Genomic DNA, 19,193 nt, shown 5'->3' with positions numbered 1-19,193 from the left:
CCTGCATGGGGTCTTACACAGGGGCGGATCTAGAGCCAACCCAGTTTGGTGTCAAATGCTGTCAGGTATAACACATTTATTATACAATTAAAAGCGGTTATAGAAACATTTTAGACTAAGTGGCTCAGGTTCAATGAAAAAAGTTTGTGTGAAGATTTGGAAATAAAACAATTTATTGATTTCTAATGCCACCTTTAGATATGTATATTCAATGTTTTACTAATGTGCCACAGTAATGTAATGTTTTTGAGATGAAAGATCTTTATTTTGGGGCTTTTCCAAGGAAATATTGATATAAGTTATGTGATTGTTTGCCAATTGCAATTAAATGAGTATTGTTTTTCTGCCACCCCCTCTGGCCACCCTGGTCTTAGAAATGGAAGTGGTGTAATGTAAGTAAGTAGCCTATAACTAAAATTTCAACACCAACAATATCAGCAAAAAATAAAAAAATAAATCATGAGCTCCATAAAAGTATTTATTACAAATAAATAGTGATTAAATGAGATTACACGTTTTCACCTGCTGTGTCCCTCCTCTACAGCTTTGACAGACCACATCAGACACTTCTGGGCTCTGTAGTCCCTACATTATTGACATGTTTACTGTTTGTTTGTTTTTTTTATTCATCATAAATCAAGAGAAAAGAAAAAGAGTGGATACACACATGAAAAATTAAAATGTGGATCAGCCCGTCCCCATGTGAAAAATATGATGGTAATTTTGCAGATCAACAAAAAGAAATTTGTATTGGCACTGATATTTTAAGTTTACACTAATAGTTTGAAACAATAGCAGAAACAGCTGATTTCCAACATAAATGTATTTACTGAGACCATGAAGATTATCTAGACTGAAGGAATAAGGAAAAATACACTCATGTCCATGTTAAACTGTATATAAAAACTGTAAAGAATTGTATCTTTTCTTCTGTCTTTCTGTGCTAAACATTATTAACTGTAAGACTTGGTTATTATTAAAAAACAGGACAGATTGTGCAGCATCCTCTCTACTCATCCACTCATAGTACTGATTAGTTCCAACATTATATAATCTCATTAAATTTCATCCATCATCAATCAGTGACCGGGTCAAACCCGCCGGACAAAAAATAAACAAATAAATGGCGCACGTTTGAGAAAGCACAAGCTATCAATTCACAACGAGGACAAATCACATCCATGCAAAACAATTTAATGGCCTTGATATCTAAGAAACACTATTCTTTCTTTTGACAACACATCATGTACAAACATACAAGAAACTGTTCATCATAAGAAGACACTTGATCACAGTTTGTCACTAGAACTCAGACACTTCAAACCTGCAAGGACCGGCCAATGGACAGACATGTCATAAAATACTTGTTGTTATTCAGATCTGTAATAAATTATGATTTCGTTATTAAAGGTAGAGAGGTAGGGTGTGGTGTAATACTGGGATAAATCCAAAAGCCAGGTTCAGTCTGTAACATAAAAGGGTTGGTCCATGCCGAGTGTTTGCTAACACCCAAAGTACTTGTGTTAACACCCAAAGACAGTGTGCTGCTAATGTGTCTGTCCCTTTTAGTTGACAGCCATTCCACTAGAGGGCAGCCTCACATATGAATACAGTAGATTGATTTTCTTGAAGAGGAACAGAAATCACCTGGAGTTTCCAGGCAGGTCTGAGCACTGGTGAGTCATAGCACCATACAGTAGCACGTACACAGTAGCAGAGAATAAGGAGACATTTTAAAATAAGCACCGACAGTACAGTTAAAGTTGAGGCATAAACAGTGTCATTGAATCAACAATACATTAATGGTTGCTCATCAATCACAAATAGCACTCAAGAGCAGCAGGCAGAGATTGTGCAGTTTTCATTGTCTGGCCAGCTCACGACATTCTTTTGTTGTTTCAGTCATTGTACGTGGAAATGAGTTGAATGAGGAGAATTGCTGAGCTGAAACCTGAGCTTATTTCACTTTCATAGCAGTTGAAGCGACTCAGGTCTCAGGTCAGAGTTTGTCACTTCGGCGTTGTTCTCAGCAGTCTGTGGTTTGTTTGTTTGTTCTTGGTCTCCAGTGTTGCAGCAGCAGCAACATCAGCAGCTCAGACAGAGGCTCAGAAAATATCAGGCTCAGTTGGTGGTCTAGCACGTGTCAGTGCGTCTCCGATAGATCTTAGCTGCCAGTCACATTGATTCAGTGTTTTTGTAGACTTTACTCTTTAGGAAAATCATTATTTGTAGCATTATTTTCTGCTCAGAGGCAGTTTGTAAACAGCTTTATGCAAGTGGACAAAGCACTAGTGCATTGTTACCCCAACAAAGGCAGGTTTTATGAACCGAATCCAGTGTTTACCAGCCAGTCTTGCTCTTAAGGAGCTTACCAGAGTCCATTTACAACCATGTAGCAAAGACCAAAAGAATGAAACTCAGAGAATTTTGAATCTCCTTACGAGAAAGTGGCGGTATTTGTAGTCCCTTGTCTTCCACCTAGAAGGCACGGGATGAATACATAGCTGCGGTGAGAAGGGGTTTGGCACTGAAGATTGAGTATGTTGTGATAGGAGGTTGTTCCTCATGAGTAAGTCACTCCTGACTGGCTCTTCTTTTCTCCAGCTTCATTTTGAGCTCCTCATTGAGTGCTGTGAAGAGACAGAAGAAATAAACTGGGTCTGTCCCAAAAACTTAAGTGCGTGTTTACATGCCATAAGGTAGTAGATAAGTACATCCTATTTTGGAAAAATACCAACACACAGTCCACTGAACCCACACTTGATGCGCACTGTAAAGCCAAGTATATCACACATTCAGTATCATCTGTACCCAAAGGTACATGTATCAGAAAAGTGCCATGTGAGGTATGAAAAAGAGTACTTAAGGTGATAACTGTGGACCTTTGTTTCATTTTAAAGGTACAAAATCATGGCTGACAGAAAGGGGTAATAATTGTACTTTTTCGCCAGTTTAAGGTCCAGGAAACATGTTACAGCAAATCAGTGATCACAAAATCTTGATTTAAAAAGGTTCAGGTCTTGGGCAAGACGCCCTTCTTCAGCATTTATTGGCAAGTTCACAATGGATCTATTTGAGTGATTTTGTTCATTTAATCAAGTAGTTAATTATCAGTGTAGGAGAGTGAAATGCTTTCACTACCATTACTCCCAATTTAATTTAATTTAAGTATTATCACTGTTTTATTGTCAATCTGTTTTCTTATTCTTTGCATACCTCCATGGGGACTCGTTCTTCTGTATTTATTTAACTTTATTTTATGCTTTGGCCCTCCCTTATGGAGCCCCTGAGGATTTGGGTAGTGCAACCCGTTTTCACTCTGCAGTAAACTGTGGCATGTGCCCTTGGCAAGTGCACTTGTAGTCGGCACTGCTGAGGCTTACAGAGATTAAAACTTGATTTATGCCGTTACAGCATTCACTTGTTATTGGCAAATCTGTTGTAGCTGAACAATACAATGAAAAGGTACTAAAAAGTGTTAAAAGATGTAAACTAACTGTTATTTCTTTAAATAAATTTTGGTGAATAATTATAAATGGGCAGCCTAAAGGTTAAAGAAGCAAGCCTGCGATTGGAGGGTTTTCGGTTAGTCCCGGGAACTGAGAGGATAAATCTGGGTGGGAAAAGTGAAGAAGCAGCGCTTCCGATTACCACCACTGTGTAACCGTGTAAATGTGATCAGGGCGTTCCTGCAAAAGAGTCTGTACCACGTTCAAAGGTACAGTGCTTGTAACCTGCTAGGGAACAGCTGGAGCGACAAACCATATGTGTATAGTTTTGTGTTTTAGCACCAACATTAATCGGTGGTGGATTCATTGTGAATATTATTATTATTCATGTCCCAGTGTGCTCCGATAAACATCCACATGCTTAACAGGCACTTGTGCACTGTGGCAATTACTGAAAATATCTCGCACAAATAGGCACTTGACAATTACCACAAGTGTGGGTATTGGGATAGACCCATCCAGCTGAAACTGGTAATAAAGCAGAAGCGGAGAGATCTGCGTTGTCTACTCACTCTGTGCGAGAGGTGAAGGGGAGAGGATGAGCCGCCTCATCGGGTTGGTGGGTGAGGCTGGCACTGGTGAGGTCAGGATACGGCGGTCGGGGGCGGGAGACCTGGAGAGGGGGCTGCTGGGCCAACGATCTGCACCAGAATGAAAGCTGGGATCATTATCACTGTCTGCCTGCGACTGTCTGCATGGGGTATATGTGACTGAGACAAACCTTGTTTTGGAGGCAGGGCGGGAGCCTTTGGTAGGGGGCTGGAGGGGGCTGTGTGGAGGATCCTTTCTCCATTCTCATCATTGGCGGAAACATATGCTGATGACACAAATGGAGTTTAGTCTCTTGGCAAGAAAACGCACAAAAGAAGAATTTTTAGAATGTGTGTGTGCTGCACGGTCGGCTCACTGATATTTTCTTCGTAAGGCTCCTCCAGTAGAAAAGGCTGTAGAGTTCCTGCTGTCTTCTCTACCAGGGCGTCGATGACCTCGTGAAGGTCAGCACAGGGAATCTGGAAGAGAAAACCTGCTGCATTACATGACAAAAGCCACCATCTCAAAGTATTACTTTAATTAATGTTTACAAAATCCTCCGTGTGCTGAGTTGTTGCCATGTCCCAAAACATCCTAAAAAATTATCAAAATTGAAAAAGGCTTAAAAAAAATACATGAATATATGTGAAGATGCAGCTATATTTACATTTGAGTTGTTGTCAATTCAGAGACTGTTTTGATCTGAGAACAAGCAAGACGGCGAGCTATTTGGAGATATACCGCATCAAATATTTGAATTCCCACAAATATGTATTATTTATCTTGTGACAGGGCGACGTTGATCCAATATGCCGTTTTTTTTATCTGTGACAATATTATTAAGCAGATCAGGTTTCTTTAACAATGTTTTAAAACTCTGATTATAAAAAGCTGTGGATTTCTGATGACACATACAGATGATAAATCCTCTAAAAGAGAGCACTGGTTCCAGCAGATATTCTTAATTAAAGTGCTTGGAGAGAAAAAGTTGGATAAATTCGTCCCTAACTTGAGGTTTTTCCTGTAGAAAAACACAATCATGATATAACATTTAAAAACTTTACATGTTTTAAAAAGAATGTATCTACACTTACAGGATTTTCTACATCAATGACATAACCTCCTTGGTCCCTCTGAGTCACCCGGTAATGTCTGAACACTGACCTGGAGTAAATGAGAGAGAAACGGAAAGCTTGTAACGTTTGCAGTGACTGTTGAGTCTGACTGAGATTTGCAGCTGTGGTGCGCAGATGTTCAGCCGGTGTTTACCCATTGAGGTCCTGCCGAGTAGTGACAGCCAGTGAGCATCCGTCTCTGCCTGGACGGAGCAACATGTTGCCACAGTCTGGGTGTCTCTCTAAGAGGACTTCAGCCTCAGTTCGAGAAACCGGGCGAAAACACCTGCATGCCACACACACGCACACACGCATTATTTACGATAAAACACACTAAAGGTGCTACAGTGCATTATCTCAACAGGACACAGAGGAGAACTCACGGAGGGATCTCTCCCACTAAAGGCACGGAGAGGGGCGAAGGAGGAGCACGTGTGGGAGTGCGAGTTCTCCTCCTGGACCTTTCTTTGTCCACCACCTCCTTCAGCATCTGCAGCTGGCCTGGCAGCAGCGTGAGACAGGACGGGACATTCAACTGTGATTTGGATGGAGGGGAGAGAAAATGTATAAGACAGCGGCGCAGAAGAGAGACAGATTCTTAGAGAGATGCAGGTGTGCAGATGATGAATATTTACATCTATAACGGAGTAGAGGAAACCTTTCCACAGCTCCCTCGATTCCAAGTTGGGTGCCTGGAAAAGACAAGAGGACTTTAACAGCTTGCAAAAAGTGTTCTTTTTAATGTATGTGTGTGGGTTTAATGGCATTACTGTGAGTTTGGTCTCTCCATCCTTCATACGCAGGATGAGTCTGGCTGCCTCCAGGTTTCTGTCTCGGCTGCAGTCGTCCTTCAAGGAAACAAACCCACCGAGGTCCATCTTCTCCACAAACTGTAATGCACACAACATGTTTCAACACTCTATGATGCACAAAAAAACTAAATGTATACAGCCTGAAACTTACATGAGCGTCCTTGGCATTATTGAAGAAATACAAAGAATTCCCACACAGACACGTCCAAAGTCGCCTGGATGCCTGTCACACACACACACAAGCAGACATGTAAAATAATTGCATACACTGCTGTGGCAACAACAGTGCTTTTTTCCCACATCAGTGTAATGGATATTTCCTTTCCTTTTCCTTTTTTATCACTCCCACGTTTCCTGTCCCTAGAGATGGATAGGGAGTGAGCCACAGCTGCTGTCAGTCTGTGGCCATGGATCAATGCAATGCCCTGCACCTGAGCCGGGCTCACATTACGCGTCTATATTGCATTAAAATGGGCCTAATGAGAGAAGGTGGGCCTGGGAGGGATGGTATCCCAGACCTTATATATCAATACAAACAACATGCAATAGAATTATTGAGGAATGTTGTCAGTTTCACTGTATTTAAGTTTGCATTTGAGATATTGGAAATGCACTTCAGGGATCCGGCTGTCTGAACAAATATTTCAACATAAGACTATTTCTCTGAGTCAGCATTGAATTCTTTGTTAAATGCTTGGCAGACATTCAGGATGTGACTCAAATGCCTTGTTTTTAAGATAAGGGATACAGGCACAAGCCGTTCATGTGATGTGATTTAAAAACCATGCAATGTTTTGACAGCCATCGGGTTGTTTTATACGTCGTGATTCGTTCATATAATTGTTGCATGCGTCCCCTGTCAGATTCCTGCAAACCCAGACTTAACTGGATAACAATCTGCGATCCGTTATGTGAAACAATCCGCACCTACGTACAGTCGCGCCCATTCTGACACAATAAGGAAGTTGACAGCTCCCTGGGAATGGGAGATCAGCCGGTGTGCGGCACACACTGACCACCGCTATCCACAGCATGCATAGGAAACAACATGGCACTACTGCACCGGGCGAACCTACCTTTTCTTTCGGTCCTCGCTTCTCCAGGTAGCCTTCGTAGTAGCATGGCGGGAGCTGCGCCCGGGGTCCCCCCGGCCCGGAGCGCTGCCTGACGGGTGCAGCCGCCATGAGTGTCGCTGGCTGGGCACCGACCGAGGACAAAGGGGCGCTGAGTAATTCGGGGAGTGACACGCCTTCCCCGATGAGATAGTGCTGTGGCAATAATCCAACAGCTGGCTGGTGTAGCCGGCTGTGTCTGGGGATCATGCAGACGGGTGCTTGTGCAGATTTAAAATGAGATGGATGGGGGATAAATGTCCTGAGTGTGGACGTTTATTTAACGAAAATGAGCAGTTAAAATATCAATAGGTGGAATTAAAGAACAATCAGGCACCTATCTGTAAAAACACAAAAAACAAAACCAAATTCTTCACCTTTATGATATTTTCTGCATCAGTGTGAATACCTTATTAAATTGTATACATTTAAAACAACTCAGTTACAAGGGTGTAATGGTATAAAGACACACTGGGCCAAATTACTTTATATTTATTTGAAGAAGCAAACAAACTGCATCTTTTCCCCTTTACATAGTAACAAAAATATACAATACACAGAAGATTACATTTAGTATAGAGGTAAATCCATGTATCCTAAAGATAATCCAGGATAATCCCACTTTTAGTCTCCCCACAGTGTCACAGTTACAAAAAATAATGCATTGCGTAAGACACAGAAGCTGTAATGAAGACACATGCAAGGCGGTTACATTTTTACACAGAAAATTCCATTTACATTGGGAATAATAAAATAAAGCTTTAAAGTCTGATAATACTTCATTCATCAATATTGCAAAGTTGAGACACTTAAAAGGTATAGATGCAATACGAGCCATCACAGAATGTAGTGTTGCAATCAATGTCAGCCACAGCGCTCAGACAACTGTTTTAGCTGTGACAGCAGCAGCACACTAAAAATTGATCTCAGCCTTTTGTTCCACGACATTATTCATCACTCAACCTACTCAACCTACACCGCTGACCCTCCTTTCCCCTCTCAAACTCTGGGCATCTGATTTGGTGTAATGAGGCATGTAAACCCACACCTGAACCTCCCAGTTATTACTCAGCACAGCCAAAGCCCCTGGCCCTAATACATAACATGAATAACATGCAAACATAACATTTAAGAGGCACATACTATGATAACAATGGAAGAGATTATTCCAGGGATGGACCAGGAGACTGAGCTCCAGAGGCACCATGGGACTGGGATGGGGCAGATAATGAGAAAGGGGGGTAGGGGTACAGGGGCCAGGTGGTGAATAAAGACCAGTGGGGGAGGGAGGGCATAATCCACTGCTGTGTGCCCTTCCCTGCTGAAAAGACCTGTCTGTTCCGCTCCCAGTTTAAACAGAGATGGGAGGGATGAGTGGGGCGGGGGGCGGTCTAACAAGGGGATCATGACAAGAGGAGAAAGTTGGCATTTTAGTGAACAGCACAAACCACTCACAGTTCATAGTCAGCTTGTAATAGGCTTAATAGAAACTGAAACCAACTATTGTGTGCGGGCCTTCCTCATTATTAGTAAATTCTGTACACAATAGTTTGGAGATCGCTGTCCGTCAGGTCTGGTGCACAGTTTCAGCCTGAAAACAGAGGCAGGTACAAACACACCCAATACACATCAGATTAATTTCCATGCTCCAAATTATAGGTTAGAGTACTAAAGCCAAGCTTACCCCCGCACTGCTGGGGGAAAACAAATCACAGACTCAAAGTTCACTAACAAACGGGTAAAAGCCCACAAAACATTGTGAGTGACACTGCCAGCAGTATCAATAGAGCCTGAGAAAATAGAGGAACTGAAGGATACGTGCTTATGGCTTTAGTGTGATGCTGCAAAACATTTGGGGTGGGAGTGAACCATGTTACATTGTTGTGGGTTGCACTGTAATGGAAGTGTTTTTTCTCTCTTCTTCTTTAAAATGTGAAGTAAATAAAAGGGGAAACGTTTCAATATAATCATCTCAAATATTTATCTTAAATTTCCAGGCTGCATGAAATATGTTCCCTTTTAATGACGAATAGCAGCCTCGTCCAATTTTGGAATTTGTGCTACGTTTCTTTGGCATCAGCTCTAAGAGAAGACTGGAGTGTAGTGGGAAACATTGGAAGAGCTGTAGGTAGACTAAATCATTCACAACTTAGTAACAATTAGTGCGATAAGGTTGCAAGACTACGCATATTGATGGACACCCTCCAACTCTATAGAAATCAACTATAAAACCATTTTTTGGTATTTAATACACTTAGCTAACGCTTGTAAAACTCCCTCACAGTTTCTCCACACTTAAACACAAGACAAGCACCCAACATGGATTTGGTATGAGATAATAGAGGCCATATGACACTTAACCTAATAGCTAAGAATGATGTCTAATACCACCAGGTGGCAGTGGAGGATAGCCTCAAACATTGACAAAAGGCAGACAGTCCTCCATGTTGACTCTAACTAGTCCATGGTGACAACAGTACTGAAGCTTGAAGGCAGAAGTGGGAGTGTAGAAAACAGCGCTAAGAAGAAAGCATGGATATACATACATGTGTGTAGTACCAGTATGAACAATACATAGAACAAGAAATGTCATCTTGTGAATATAAAATAGGTGTAGAATAAAGTAGTTGCACTTCTTAGAGTTAGCAGACACTGCTGGACATGTCACTACAGATGTCATTCTCTCTTAGTCTTTCTTCATCAGTCCCGTTGATGGAGGTACAAAGTGCACAGGTGCATAGAGAATGAATGTAAGGATATGGTAAATGCACCCAAACATTACGCTGTCATTTTTTCTGATTGAACATCCCTGTCCTTCCCGTTTTAAAAAATCCATTAAATCTCGACATAATCCGACAGAATGAGAATAAAAAAAGCTTTTTACTAAAACAAATCCTAGATACAAACGGTAGCTCTCTGTCTCTAGATGTTTACCCTTTAATTACAATAAAGAAAAGACTTCTTTTGATTACTGAGAGTTGATAATCCTCTATCATACCCCTGTTCGATCCTCTCCATCCTGCTGCCCCACCATCTTGCCTTGCTGTTTTCAGTGTGACAGAGGCACCACCACTTCAACATAGTTGTTGGGGAAGTATCCTGATCTGCCGCGAAGGCTTCCCTCAAACCAGTTCTCATCGATTTGACTGACCAGGGTGATGATGTCGCCCTCGTGGAAGCCCAGCTCTCCTTCGTTCTCTGGGTCAAAGTCATACAGAGCTTTACAGCATGGCTCTGCTGCACAAAGAGACAAATACAAGTAGAGGGAAGCAGGGAGGGAGAGAGAACAAATATTGTCATTTTGTGAAAATAATATTTGACAATTTCCCTTCAACAAGATTAGTACATTCTCCTTTAGAGGCAGTGTCACCAGTAAGCTTTCCAATAGAAATCCATAGTCCAAGTCAATAAAACGGAACATGTTTATAAATTAGTCATCAGTGTGGTAAAGGAGGATCCTTCTGAAGCTCAAGATCAAAATCAATATACCGACATGTTATATAACAAAACTATTTTATTCCAACCATAATGATTGTGTTCATGTTTTAGGCCTAAAAGACTTTTCACATTTGCTTTCTATTGTGTAAAATGAACCATGTGGCATGTCGTGATTTTTCTTGAGGTTCAGAAGCTTCATCAGTCAGTAAACAGGCTGTCAGCTACATACAATTCAGCAAACCCTGACTGCAGCTAAAAAAAAAGATTTTAGATTTGGCTGATTAAAATTCCACAGTCACTCATCACTTAGAGATAGAAAGTGGTTTGCTGACGACTCTATATATCTGCAGCCTTGCTCAGACGGAGTAATATTCACACTCTGACAAGCCCCATCTTGTTCTGGGAACCTGACAGGCTGGACACAGTGGACACAGTGGACCCAAAAGCACCATTCAAAAGTGTTAGTTATATACCATCACACTGACATGCATACACCTCTCTGCCACACAGATGTGCAACAGAGTGAGTGAAAGTAGCGACACTTTCTAGTTCTGTGTAAGTGATCATCATCACGTCATCTTCATTTGTCTCACTCACGCGGTCTGCTCTTGAAGGAGGCTCTTTGGAAGGATGGAGCTGGATATTGTGCTGGGGCTGGTTAATGTCGCAGAAGGAAAGACATCAGTCTTAAGAATGAGATTGACTTGCATGCATGCCTTCTTGGGAGTAGGCCTTGCACACACAAACACTCAAAGACATTCATACACCCTACAAAACAAAATTAGGTTAAGTTTACCGGCAGAGTAAGCTGGCGGGCTCGCTGCAGCTGGTGAGTATCCTCCATTAGAGTTTTCTACCTCTCCATAGTCAAAGACTGGTCTGGGTTTGGGTGTGTATTCACGCCTTGGACGAGACTGAGCATCATTCACCCTGCACACAATTAGAATAGTAAATGTTACCTCTCTAAGCTCAAGAGTAGGGGGTGCATCAATACAGAGACAGGCAGGTTAATGTAAATTGTGTATGTCAAAAGGAAGACAAATTCCCTGCGTTTTTTATATTCCAAAGAAATATTAATTATTTCAAAATGATCTGTACAAAACCAAATGATAATTATCTAAATGAGTAAAAGTAAGATATTTGTGCTCTGCATCAGCTGCTACTCAACATTCATCACTTGCAATAAGATGGGTGGAAGAAAATATGTTACTGCTGAATCATGCCTGGCCATGCGCTAGAGGACACAGCCTCAACATACAAAAGGCATGCCATCTTCCACAAATAGTCACGGTGCTGACCTTTCTCTGAGTTTGTCAGAAAGCTCCTCCAGGACTTGCGAGGCCTGTTTGTGGTACTGCAACAAAGACTCCACAAAGGAAGACAGCTGACTCACCTGCTCCACCTACATGCGGATACACAGAAAAAACTATTTTAGAACAGACCAAACGCACAAACAACAGTGGCCCCTCAGAGCACTCCTTACTGGTTAACTGTTTGCATTCCCACCTCTCATCATTACGTTGTTGTTGTTCATCATAATAACGTTGCTCAAACGGCTTTGAAACATCTCATAATGGCAGGGGAAAAACAGTAAATACCAAACAAAACAGGTTTGACAAGTTGATACTACTGCAAGTCACTGGAAAAAAAGAACAAGGGCTGTCACCTGATACATACTGTCATTAAATACGTAACATGGCTTTCTAGCTGAGAAGCTGTGAGCAACACATGTAGAAACAGAGATAGGCAGACAGAATATTATCAGCATATGAATAGGAATCTTACATTTTTAAGTTTAGGTAACCAATGTTTTATACAGCTTTAATGGTGTTTATCTAGGGCATAAAATTAATGCACTGCATTTACACACCATTATAAAATATGCAAATTCAACTCCTTTTGCTGCAGCCATACATACTTTTAATGAGTCTAATTGAGCACAATCTCTAGTTTATCAGCAGTTGTCAGTGAAAGGGAAGTAAACTGAGAACTGACACGTTTTTATTAACAAAACAAGTCCAGCAGGTTTCAATGAGCCATCTACAATGCAAAGTGAAGTTTAGTCTACATGCTACTCACATCTGTTTCCAGCAGGTTATGCATGGAGCTTTCAGCCAGCTCTTTGGACTCGTGGAACTTCTCCAGGGACTGCCTTATCTCTTCTTCTTGGATTTTACCCTGACGTTTCTTTTTATAATCGTAATCCAGGCGGCGGCCTTCCAGTTTCTTAAGGTGGTGCTGAGGAGGTAAAATGAGTTGGAATTGTGAGGATGACATTTCAGAAATTATATTGTACATAGGGCTGCACGATTTGGAGAAAAAGTCATATTGCGATTATTGTGAACAATATTGCGATTGTGATATAATGGTAACAAATGATGCAAACTTGCTTTGCTCAATAGTACAATTAAATGAAATAAATTAAACAATAAATATGAAAAATACAAATGCAAATTCTCATTAAAATAAACTTTGAATGTCCAATGTCCATTTTTACTTTGCTCAATGTCGCTGAGCCTAAATCCAAAATATCAACATATGACAGAGGTCACAGCTTTCTTTTGGCCACCAATTCAGTCGTCAACCTGCTTGTTAGCACTCCATACACGCTACAGATACTGATCTTCTTTTGGGGGCAATTGCGATTAGATTAATTGCGCAGCCCTAATTGTGCAAAAGGCATTTCCACTCGTTCATGATAGTTTTGAGAAATATGAGTGATTTAAACATTTGCATGTAATTCCACTCTTATGCACCTTGACTGAAAATACTTTTTTCGTACTATTGCAGCTGACACACAGACTGAGGAGCTCATTAGTCAATGCCTGGTTTGTACATGCAGAAGCATACTATGTCTTTGATTCTACCTGAATGTCTTTGATGTCCTTCTCAGCGACTGCCTGCAGTGGGTCAATAAAGTTCTGCTTCACATCAATATCCAGAGAGTCCTTGACCTCAGCCATCCTCTTCATCGACTCCCCAATGTCTACTAGAGCCCCACCTGCAGTACACACACATGGAAAACGCCAGAATTAGTGAGTGTGGGACATGTTAGTGAGGCATGTTAAAACATTAACAAATAAGTAGATTCATGTACACGCTCTGAGAAAATACACTCACACTCCCCCTTCTATGGCAATGGTCTTCACTCTTTCATGGTTTTTAAACACATACATATCTCTTCCACCCAGTATCTTACCAAAGTTAGTGTCCTCGCCCATGTCCCGTCCATACTTGGTCATGCATTCTCCCAGGAGGCCCTCAGGCTGGGGGTAACCCGGACTCTTCACCTGCCCACGGATTTTGGACACTGTGTTGAGCATAGAAAGTTTGGCTCTCGTTGCTGGGTTGGGCTGGAGGTACTCTGATGTTTTATTGATGACTTCCACCACTGCCCTGCTGGTAACATCTGCTCTCTGGTGGTATAGATTAGAGAGAGACAGTAACTGATATATGTGTGCACATGCTGAGTCATATGCCTTTGAGAGTGTTAAAGTGAATGAAGAAAACTTGGGATTTAACTTTCAGTAAAACAAAAGATCATATTGTTATTCTACATGTTTAGCATGGATATTGTCTTAAAATGTATGTATGTTACCCTCTCAAGGTCCTTGAAGTCTTCATCCAGTTTGGTTCCTTCTGCACCTCCAACCTTCTCACTCACCAACTGTGAACACAGAGCAATGGGCTCAATGAAGCCGGCTGAAGTCAGCATATTCTATGGTCTCTAATGGATGACTACTTACAAGATTCCAACTTTATTTGCTCCTTGACTACCATGACAATATACACATGGTCATAAAAAAAAGGAGATTTACTCAGTCCTGTATATTGATACAATTTTTATTCATAATATTGTGGATAATTTTCTTCCACTAATGCATCTCGACGGGAAGTCAACTACAGAACAGAATTTCTGGAGCAGATATGGGATGAGAGGTTTGCTCAAGGACACTTCAGAAGGGCAAGAAGCTGTTGTTGAATGGCTTTGAACCAGACCTTCACAATCAAACTGTTATTTGGTTAATGGATATTTAACATCTTCCACCATTTTCCTTTTTTCCAGGCTTGGTTAACACAATTCTCAAATTCCTACCCATGTTTTCCATCAGTGGTGGAAGCTCTTCAAGTCTGCATTAGGGAGTGGACTGGACTTTCCTCTCTACTGAGAGCCTCTGGGGTTTTATTTTTTCCATCAGTTCAGCACACACATTGCTGTTTCCTGCACTACAGCCACATCTATGGATACTTTTACTAAACACACATGTAAACTTCATCTTGCTCTCGCTCACTAGTTTATTTCCTCACTCACACATAGCACATACATTCTCCATTTCTCATCTAGAGCAACAATCCTGCGCAGTTGTCTTGCAAGCCAAACAGGAACTCGTTGTGTGTGTGTGTGTGTGTGTGTGTGTGTGTGTGTGTGTGTGTGTGTGTGTGTGTGTGTGTGTTCTCATTTGGTTGAACTCGGTGCAGCTGTCAGCACCACACTGCATATGAAACTCTATGACCCGATGGATCAATCAATCTCACTAGTTTATATAACACATAGTCCTGGCAAAGTTATTTTGTGTGACTCTGAAAATGCACTAGGCACTGATTGCCAAATGGTTCATGAGATACAACTCAGCCCTACATGTTCCCTAATTATGAAGTCTAATAGACACCGTTTTAATTGCAATTAATGAATCTCTTGGTACCAGATGCGAAGTTCTGGTATGTGTGAAAAACAAACACACTTTCAGCACCCCATCTGGCTTCATAATTGCAAGCACACGTGTTTTGTCCTCCATGACTAATAAACCTACCCATCCTGGTCTGACTATGGTATGTAAACTTTCTAGAAAAACCTCAGTTTTAGTTGTACTTAGCTTTGAATTACTTACACATTTTGTTACTTAAATTGTTCAAAGCTAAATATAACATAATGAGTAAAATGGCTTAAAAAGATACAGATTTAGAAGCAGATTTAACACAGATTTGGTAAAGAGTTGTCTAGTTGCCTAGAAAAGAGGAGCATGTGGGTTTAGTCTTGTTGGTCAATGACAAAAGCAAGGTATATGACATGATATGGACGAAAATGCAAAGAGCCAGTGGCCCTTAATAAGCACCATATGCATATTGTCAGCTATACACGTTTGCTAAGCAACTAAGCTGACAATTACTCATTCGTTTAATCATTGATTGAATCAAGTGAATTTTTATGACGGTATGACGTGGACCCTGTTAGGCAACTAATTTACAGACTTGATTACCCTCCTACACCAGTTATCTTTCCTTTTTTTCATTGCCTGAATGCAAGATCCAACACTTGTTGGCCTGTGCTAATAGAGGATGTTCAGTATAGGACTTATATTTTAACAGCTATACTGTATGTCCCAATAGTTAAGGCTTTTGCAGTAGGGCTTTGTATTGGCGAGAATCTGGCAATGAGATACATATCACAATACTTGAGTTATGATTCAATATAATGCAATATATTGGGATACTTAAGCGAGGTGAGATATTGAGAAGAATGATGGTGTGGTCTTTATACATATGCATAAAATCTTTAGTTTACTTTTTTATGCAACCAGAACAGAGGGATCATATTTATCACATTTGCTATAACATCCAACATCATAGCCCTCAGTTTACATTTACAACACTGCTAGTGGTTTCCGGGTTTAAACACAAAAACCGATATCGTTTTTGAGAATCGTGAAGTTGTATTAACCATAGGAATACCACTCGCCTTCCAAGTGTGTAGTAGAAACTACAGTGGTCTCGAAACGCAAAAGAAGACCAAGACCTGCTCCTTCCGTAAATAAAACAGCTCATTCTAAGATCGAAGGGCTCTCACACAGAGCTCAAAGTGGAGGAAAGAGGCAGCGGAGAGAGTTGTTGATGGCTGTACTGTGGATGAAAGCTTTGTGAGAAAAAACAGCTATATGACACCACACTTAAAACAAAAGAGCAGATCGGGTCAATAAAGCTCAATATAGCCAATACCAATCAGTGAGATCAAATCCCTACTATGAATATTATATTCCATTTCCATTAATAGATCCTGTGTGGACTGGTAGCTGGAGAGGTGTCAGTTCACCTCCTGGGCACTGCTGAGATGCCCTTCAACAAAGCACCAAACCTTTAACTGCTCCCAAAATTAGGGATTAATAAAGTAAATCTTCTTCAAGGTTTTCAGAAAAGAATATAAGATTTCTGTGCACTCACCCCTGGTTTGTTATTATTAATGTATTGTCAGTATAATGACTAACTATCTGGATCTACTGGGTTACTTACACTGGTTTGGGCAGATTGTTCACATAGCTAGGATTCCAAATACGCACCCACTAAGGGCCGTCATTTACATATAACATGTTAAGCCAGAGCAAGTACCTGTAACAAGGCAGGTGTCATCAAAACACAGGTTTTGCAGGCCATGTCTTGTTAGGTTTCATGTTTATGGTGGCGGGTTTCATTTTTAACTGCCTCAAAAGCCAACAACAGCCAACAATTTATTCCCTAAGAGAGATGAGTGCTATTGGAACTTCAGAAGCACAAGACAAACCTGGCTCAATAAATCTGAGATTTCGACTGTGTGAATGTCTGCACACAGCCTGTCATTTGACTGACACGGCATCAAGTCACTTCCATTTGTTCAAATATTTGACTTCCAGATCCATGTAAATGCTAACTTGTGCTTTAAGTTCTCTTTAGTTATCTGTCACACTGAAAGTTTAAAAAGAAAAATGTAACTTATATTTCAAAAGGAGAGGTTCAGAAATGGAAACAGTTGATCCAAAGTTAAAAACAAGAGTCTGGGTATTAATAGTGTATGTGATACTAACTAATCTCAGTGCCTGTTTGACCTTACATATCCTTTATGTTAGAGATAAACCACTGACGTCAGATTATGACTTCTCTATAATATTTTACAATACAAAATGTGTGGGAATAAACTGATATTGTAATATTATCCAGAGACGCTCACAGGACAGTTATAGTTGGACATATAGGAGACACTTAACGCTGAGAGATGACAGCATTTGTATGAATCACCGTGTAAACATGTGTTGTAAGATCTTATGGTATCACTACACCACAAAGGCCAATTAGAGATATTGTGTAATCCAAGAGATAGAGATAACAAACATTACTTTAGCACGAGGGTATGAATACCTGAGAGACGAATCTACCTGTTTAACATTACAACAAAACACAACTAAACACAACTAAACCAAGCGCCAACCATCAGTATCTCCATACAATAGAGACTCATCATTTTAATATCCAACTTCTGTTTCTGTCATAAACTTCGACCATTAGGACAATATTGTACTTTAAGGTTAGTTCAGTGGACATTTTAAGGATAGTGTTACAATCTAAAAGTTTACGTAACTAGTTGGACAACAACTTGCCTAACTAATTAAAATTAACTTAACTACCGTTAATTACCATAGGAACCAAACTAACGTCAGTTAAACGTTAAACGTTAAACGTTAGTTTGGTGAAAGTTAAGAAACGTTGCTAACGTTAACTTCTCAACTCTTTAGATTAGCGTTAGCTTCATTTGACGTTACCTGTGCGCTACAACACAGTTGACAGTTGTTGAAGAGTTTAACAGCAATATAGTTTGTTGTGTACTTTTCAACGACTTAAAACGTTTCATATAACTAAACTAGCATTTAACCAAGAACGAGGGTTTGTGTTTTCCCCCCACTTTGGTTAACCAGCTAGCATGCAGTTAGCGTAAACTCGTAATAAAAGTAACACTTGTGTTAGCTCAGTTAGCTAGCTAAGCTACCGGCTAATGTTTAAAAAAAAAGAAAGAAGAAAAGTATTCCGTTTACCTGACTTGCTTTGTAAAATTGCTTCTTAAATCCTGCGACAGACATCTTGCACCGTCAGTTTTTGCCACCTGGACCTCGAAGGTGTTATCAAATAGTTTGCGTTTGCTTTGCTTCAGCAGAGACAGCAGCCGCACACGTCTTCAAACTTTGCACCGTAAATGTGAAACTTGCTAGGCAACCACAATTTCCTGGCTTCAGCTTCATGTGGGAGGCTCCTGGTGGATAAAGTGGGTCAACACACACACACACACACACACACACATATATACACACATACACACACACACACACACACCAGACATCCCTCTTTCTCAGCAAAATGTCATAACAATAAATAAAGACCTGACTTTGATTTGACTAGTTGACAAAGACATCCATTAACCCCCCCCAAGAAAAACCCATTACTGTATTGCTTTTGGGTTCATAGGTAACCAATGGCAAAATAATATTTGCTTCTCTTTTTATGTATTCTTTATTTCATCATTAATCTGTATATTTTCTTCATCAGTTATTGATATTTTGGTTCATAAAATGTCAGAAAATAGTTATAAAATGCCCCAAATATGGCAAAGAAATCTTAACTCAAGGTCCTCAGTCCGAGCAAACTTCATCCCCCGAAGAAGACTTGGAGAGGTGGTTGAAAGTCCATACAGAAAAGGCTTTTAAGTAGAGTATTTATCAAACTACTCTAAGGTGAAGAAATAACTTGTCTGCTCAACTTTAGAAGAAAAATAGCAATCAACATTTTGATGAAGCTGTGGCTTGTTGCCATTATTTTTTTTAATTTTTTGTCAATTGACTTATAGACTATTTGTTGAAGTTAATGGCATGAAAGCAATAG

The 19,193-nt window shown here is 40.5% G+C and overlaps 2 protein-coding genes across 5 annotated transcripts; both read right to left on the bottom strand.

Moving 5' to 3' along the window:
* Positions 1-465: 465 nt before the first annotated feature.
* On the bottom strand, positions 466-7,261 carry stap2a (signal transducing adaptor family member 2a). Its single transcript, XM_051410068.1, has 11 exons — positions 7,044-7,261; positions 6,119-6,190; positions 5,926-6,045; positions 5,791-5,847; positions 5,539-5,690; positions 5,310-5,441; positions 5,135-5,204; positions 4,417-4,519; positions 4,231-4,326; positions 4,022-4,150; positions 466-2,630 (listed from the first exon to the last, which is right to left on the bottom strand). Exons 1-11 carry the CDS (start codon positions 7,149-7,151, stop codon positions 2,575-2,577), a joined length of 1,095 nt encoding a protein of 364 aa, XP_051266028.1. The 5' UTR covers positions 7,152-7,261; the 3' UTR covers positions 466-2,574.
* Positions 7,262-7,555: 294 nt separating this feature from the next.
* Positions 7,556-18,526, bottom strand: LOC127368831 (endophilin-A2). 4 transcript variants are annotated; one of them, XM_051410025.1, is made up of 9 exons: positions 18,353-18,526; positions 14,116-14,184; positions 13,717-13,933; positions 13,385-13,518; positions 12,597-12,755; positions 11,816-11,919; positions 11,314-11,447; positions 11,115-11,171; positions 7,556-10,316 (listed from the first exon to the last, which is right to left on the bottom strand). In XM_051410025.1, the coding sequence occupies exons 1-9, from the start codon at positions 18,395-18,397 to the stop codon at positions 10,129-10,131; spliced, it is 1,107 nt and encodes a 368-aa protein (XP_051265985.1). In that variant the 5' UTR covers positions 18,398-18,526; the 3' UTR covers positions 7,556-10,128. The 4 variants fall into 4 exon arrangements, with proteins under 4 accessions (XP_051265985.1, XP_051265995.1, XP_051266005.1 ...); XM_051410035.1 differs by having other exon boundaries at positions 7,556-10,313; XM_051410045.1 differs by lacking the exon at positions 11,115-11,171.
* Positions 18,527-19,193: the final 667 nt, after the last annotated feature.

Source organism: Dicentrarchus labrax, unplaced genomic scaffold (genome assembly GCF_905237075.1).
Source record: "Dicentrarchus labrax unplaced genomic scaffold, dlabrax2021, whole genome shotgun sequence".
NCBI classification, from domain to species: Eukaryota; Metazoa; Chordata; class Actinopteri; family Moronidae; genus Dicentrarchus; species Dicentrarchus labrax.
Note: the sequence above shows the minus strand (reverse complement) of the source record. Positions and strands in the feature narration are given on the sequence as shown.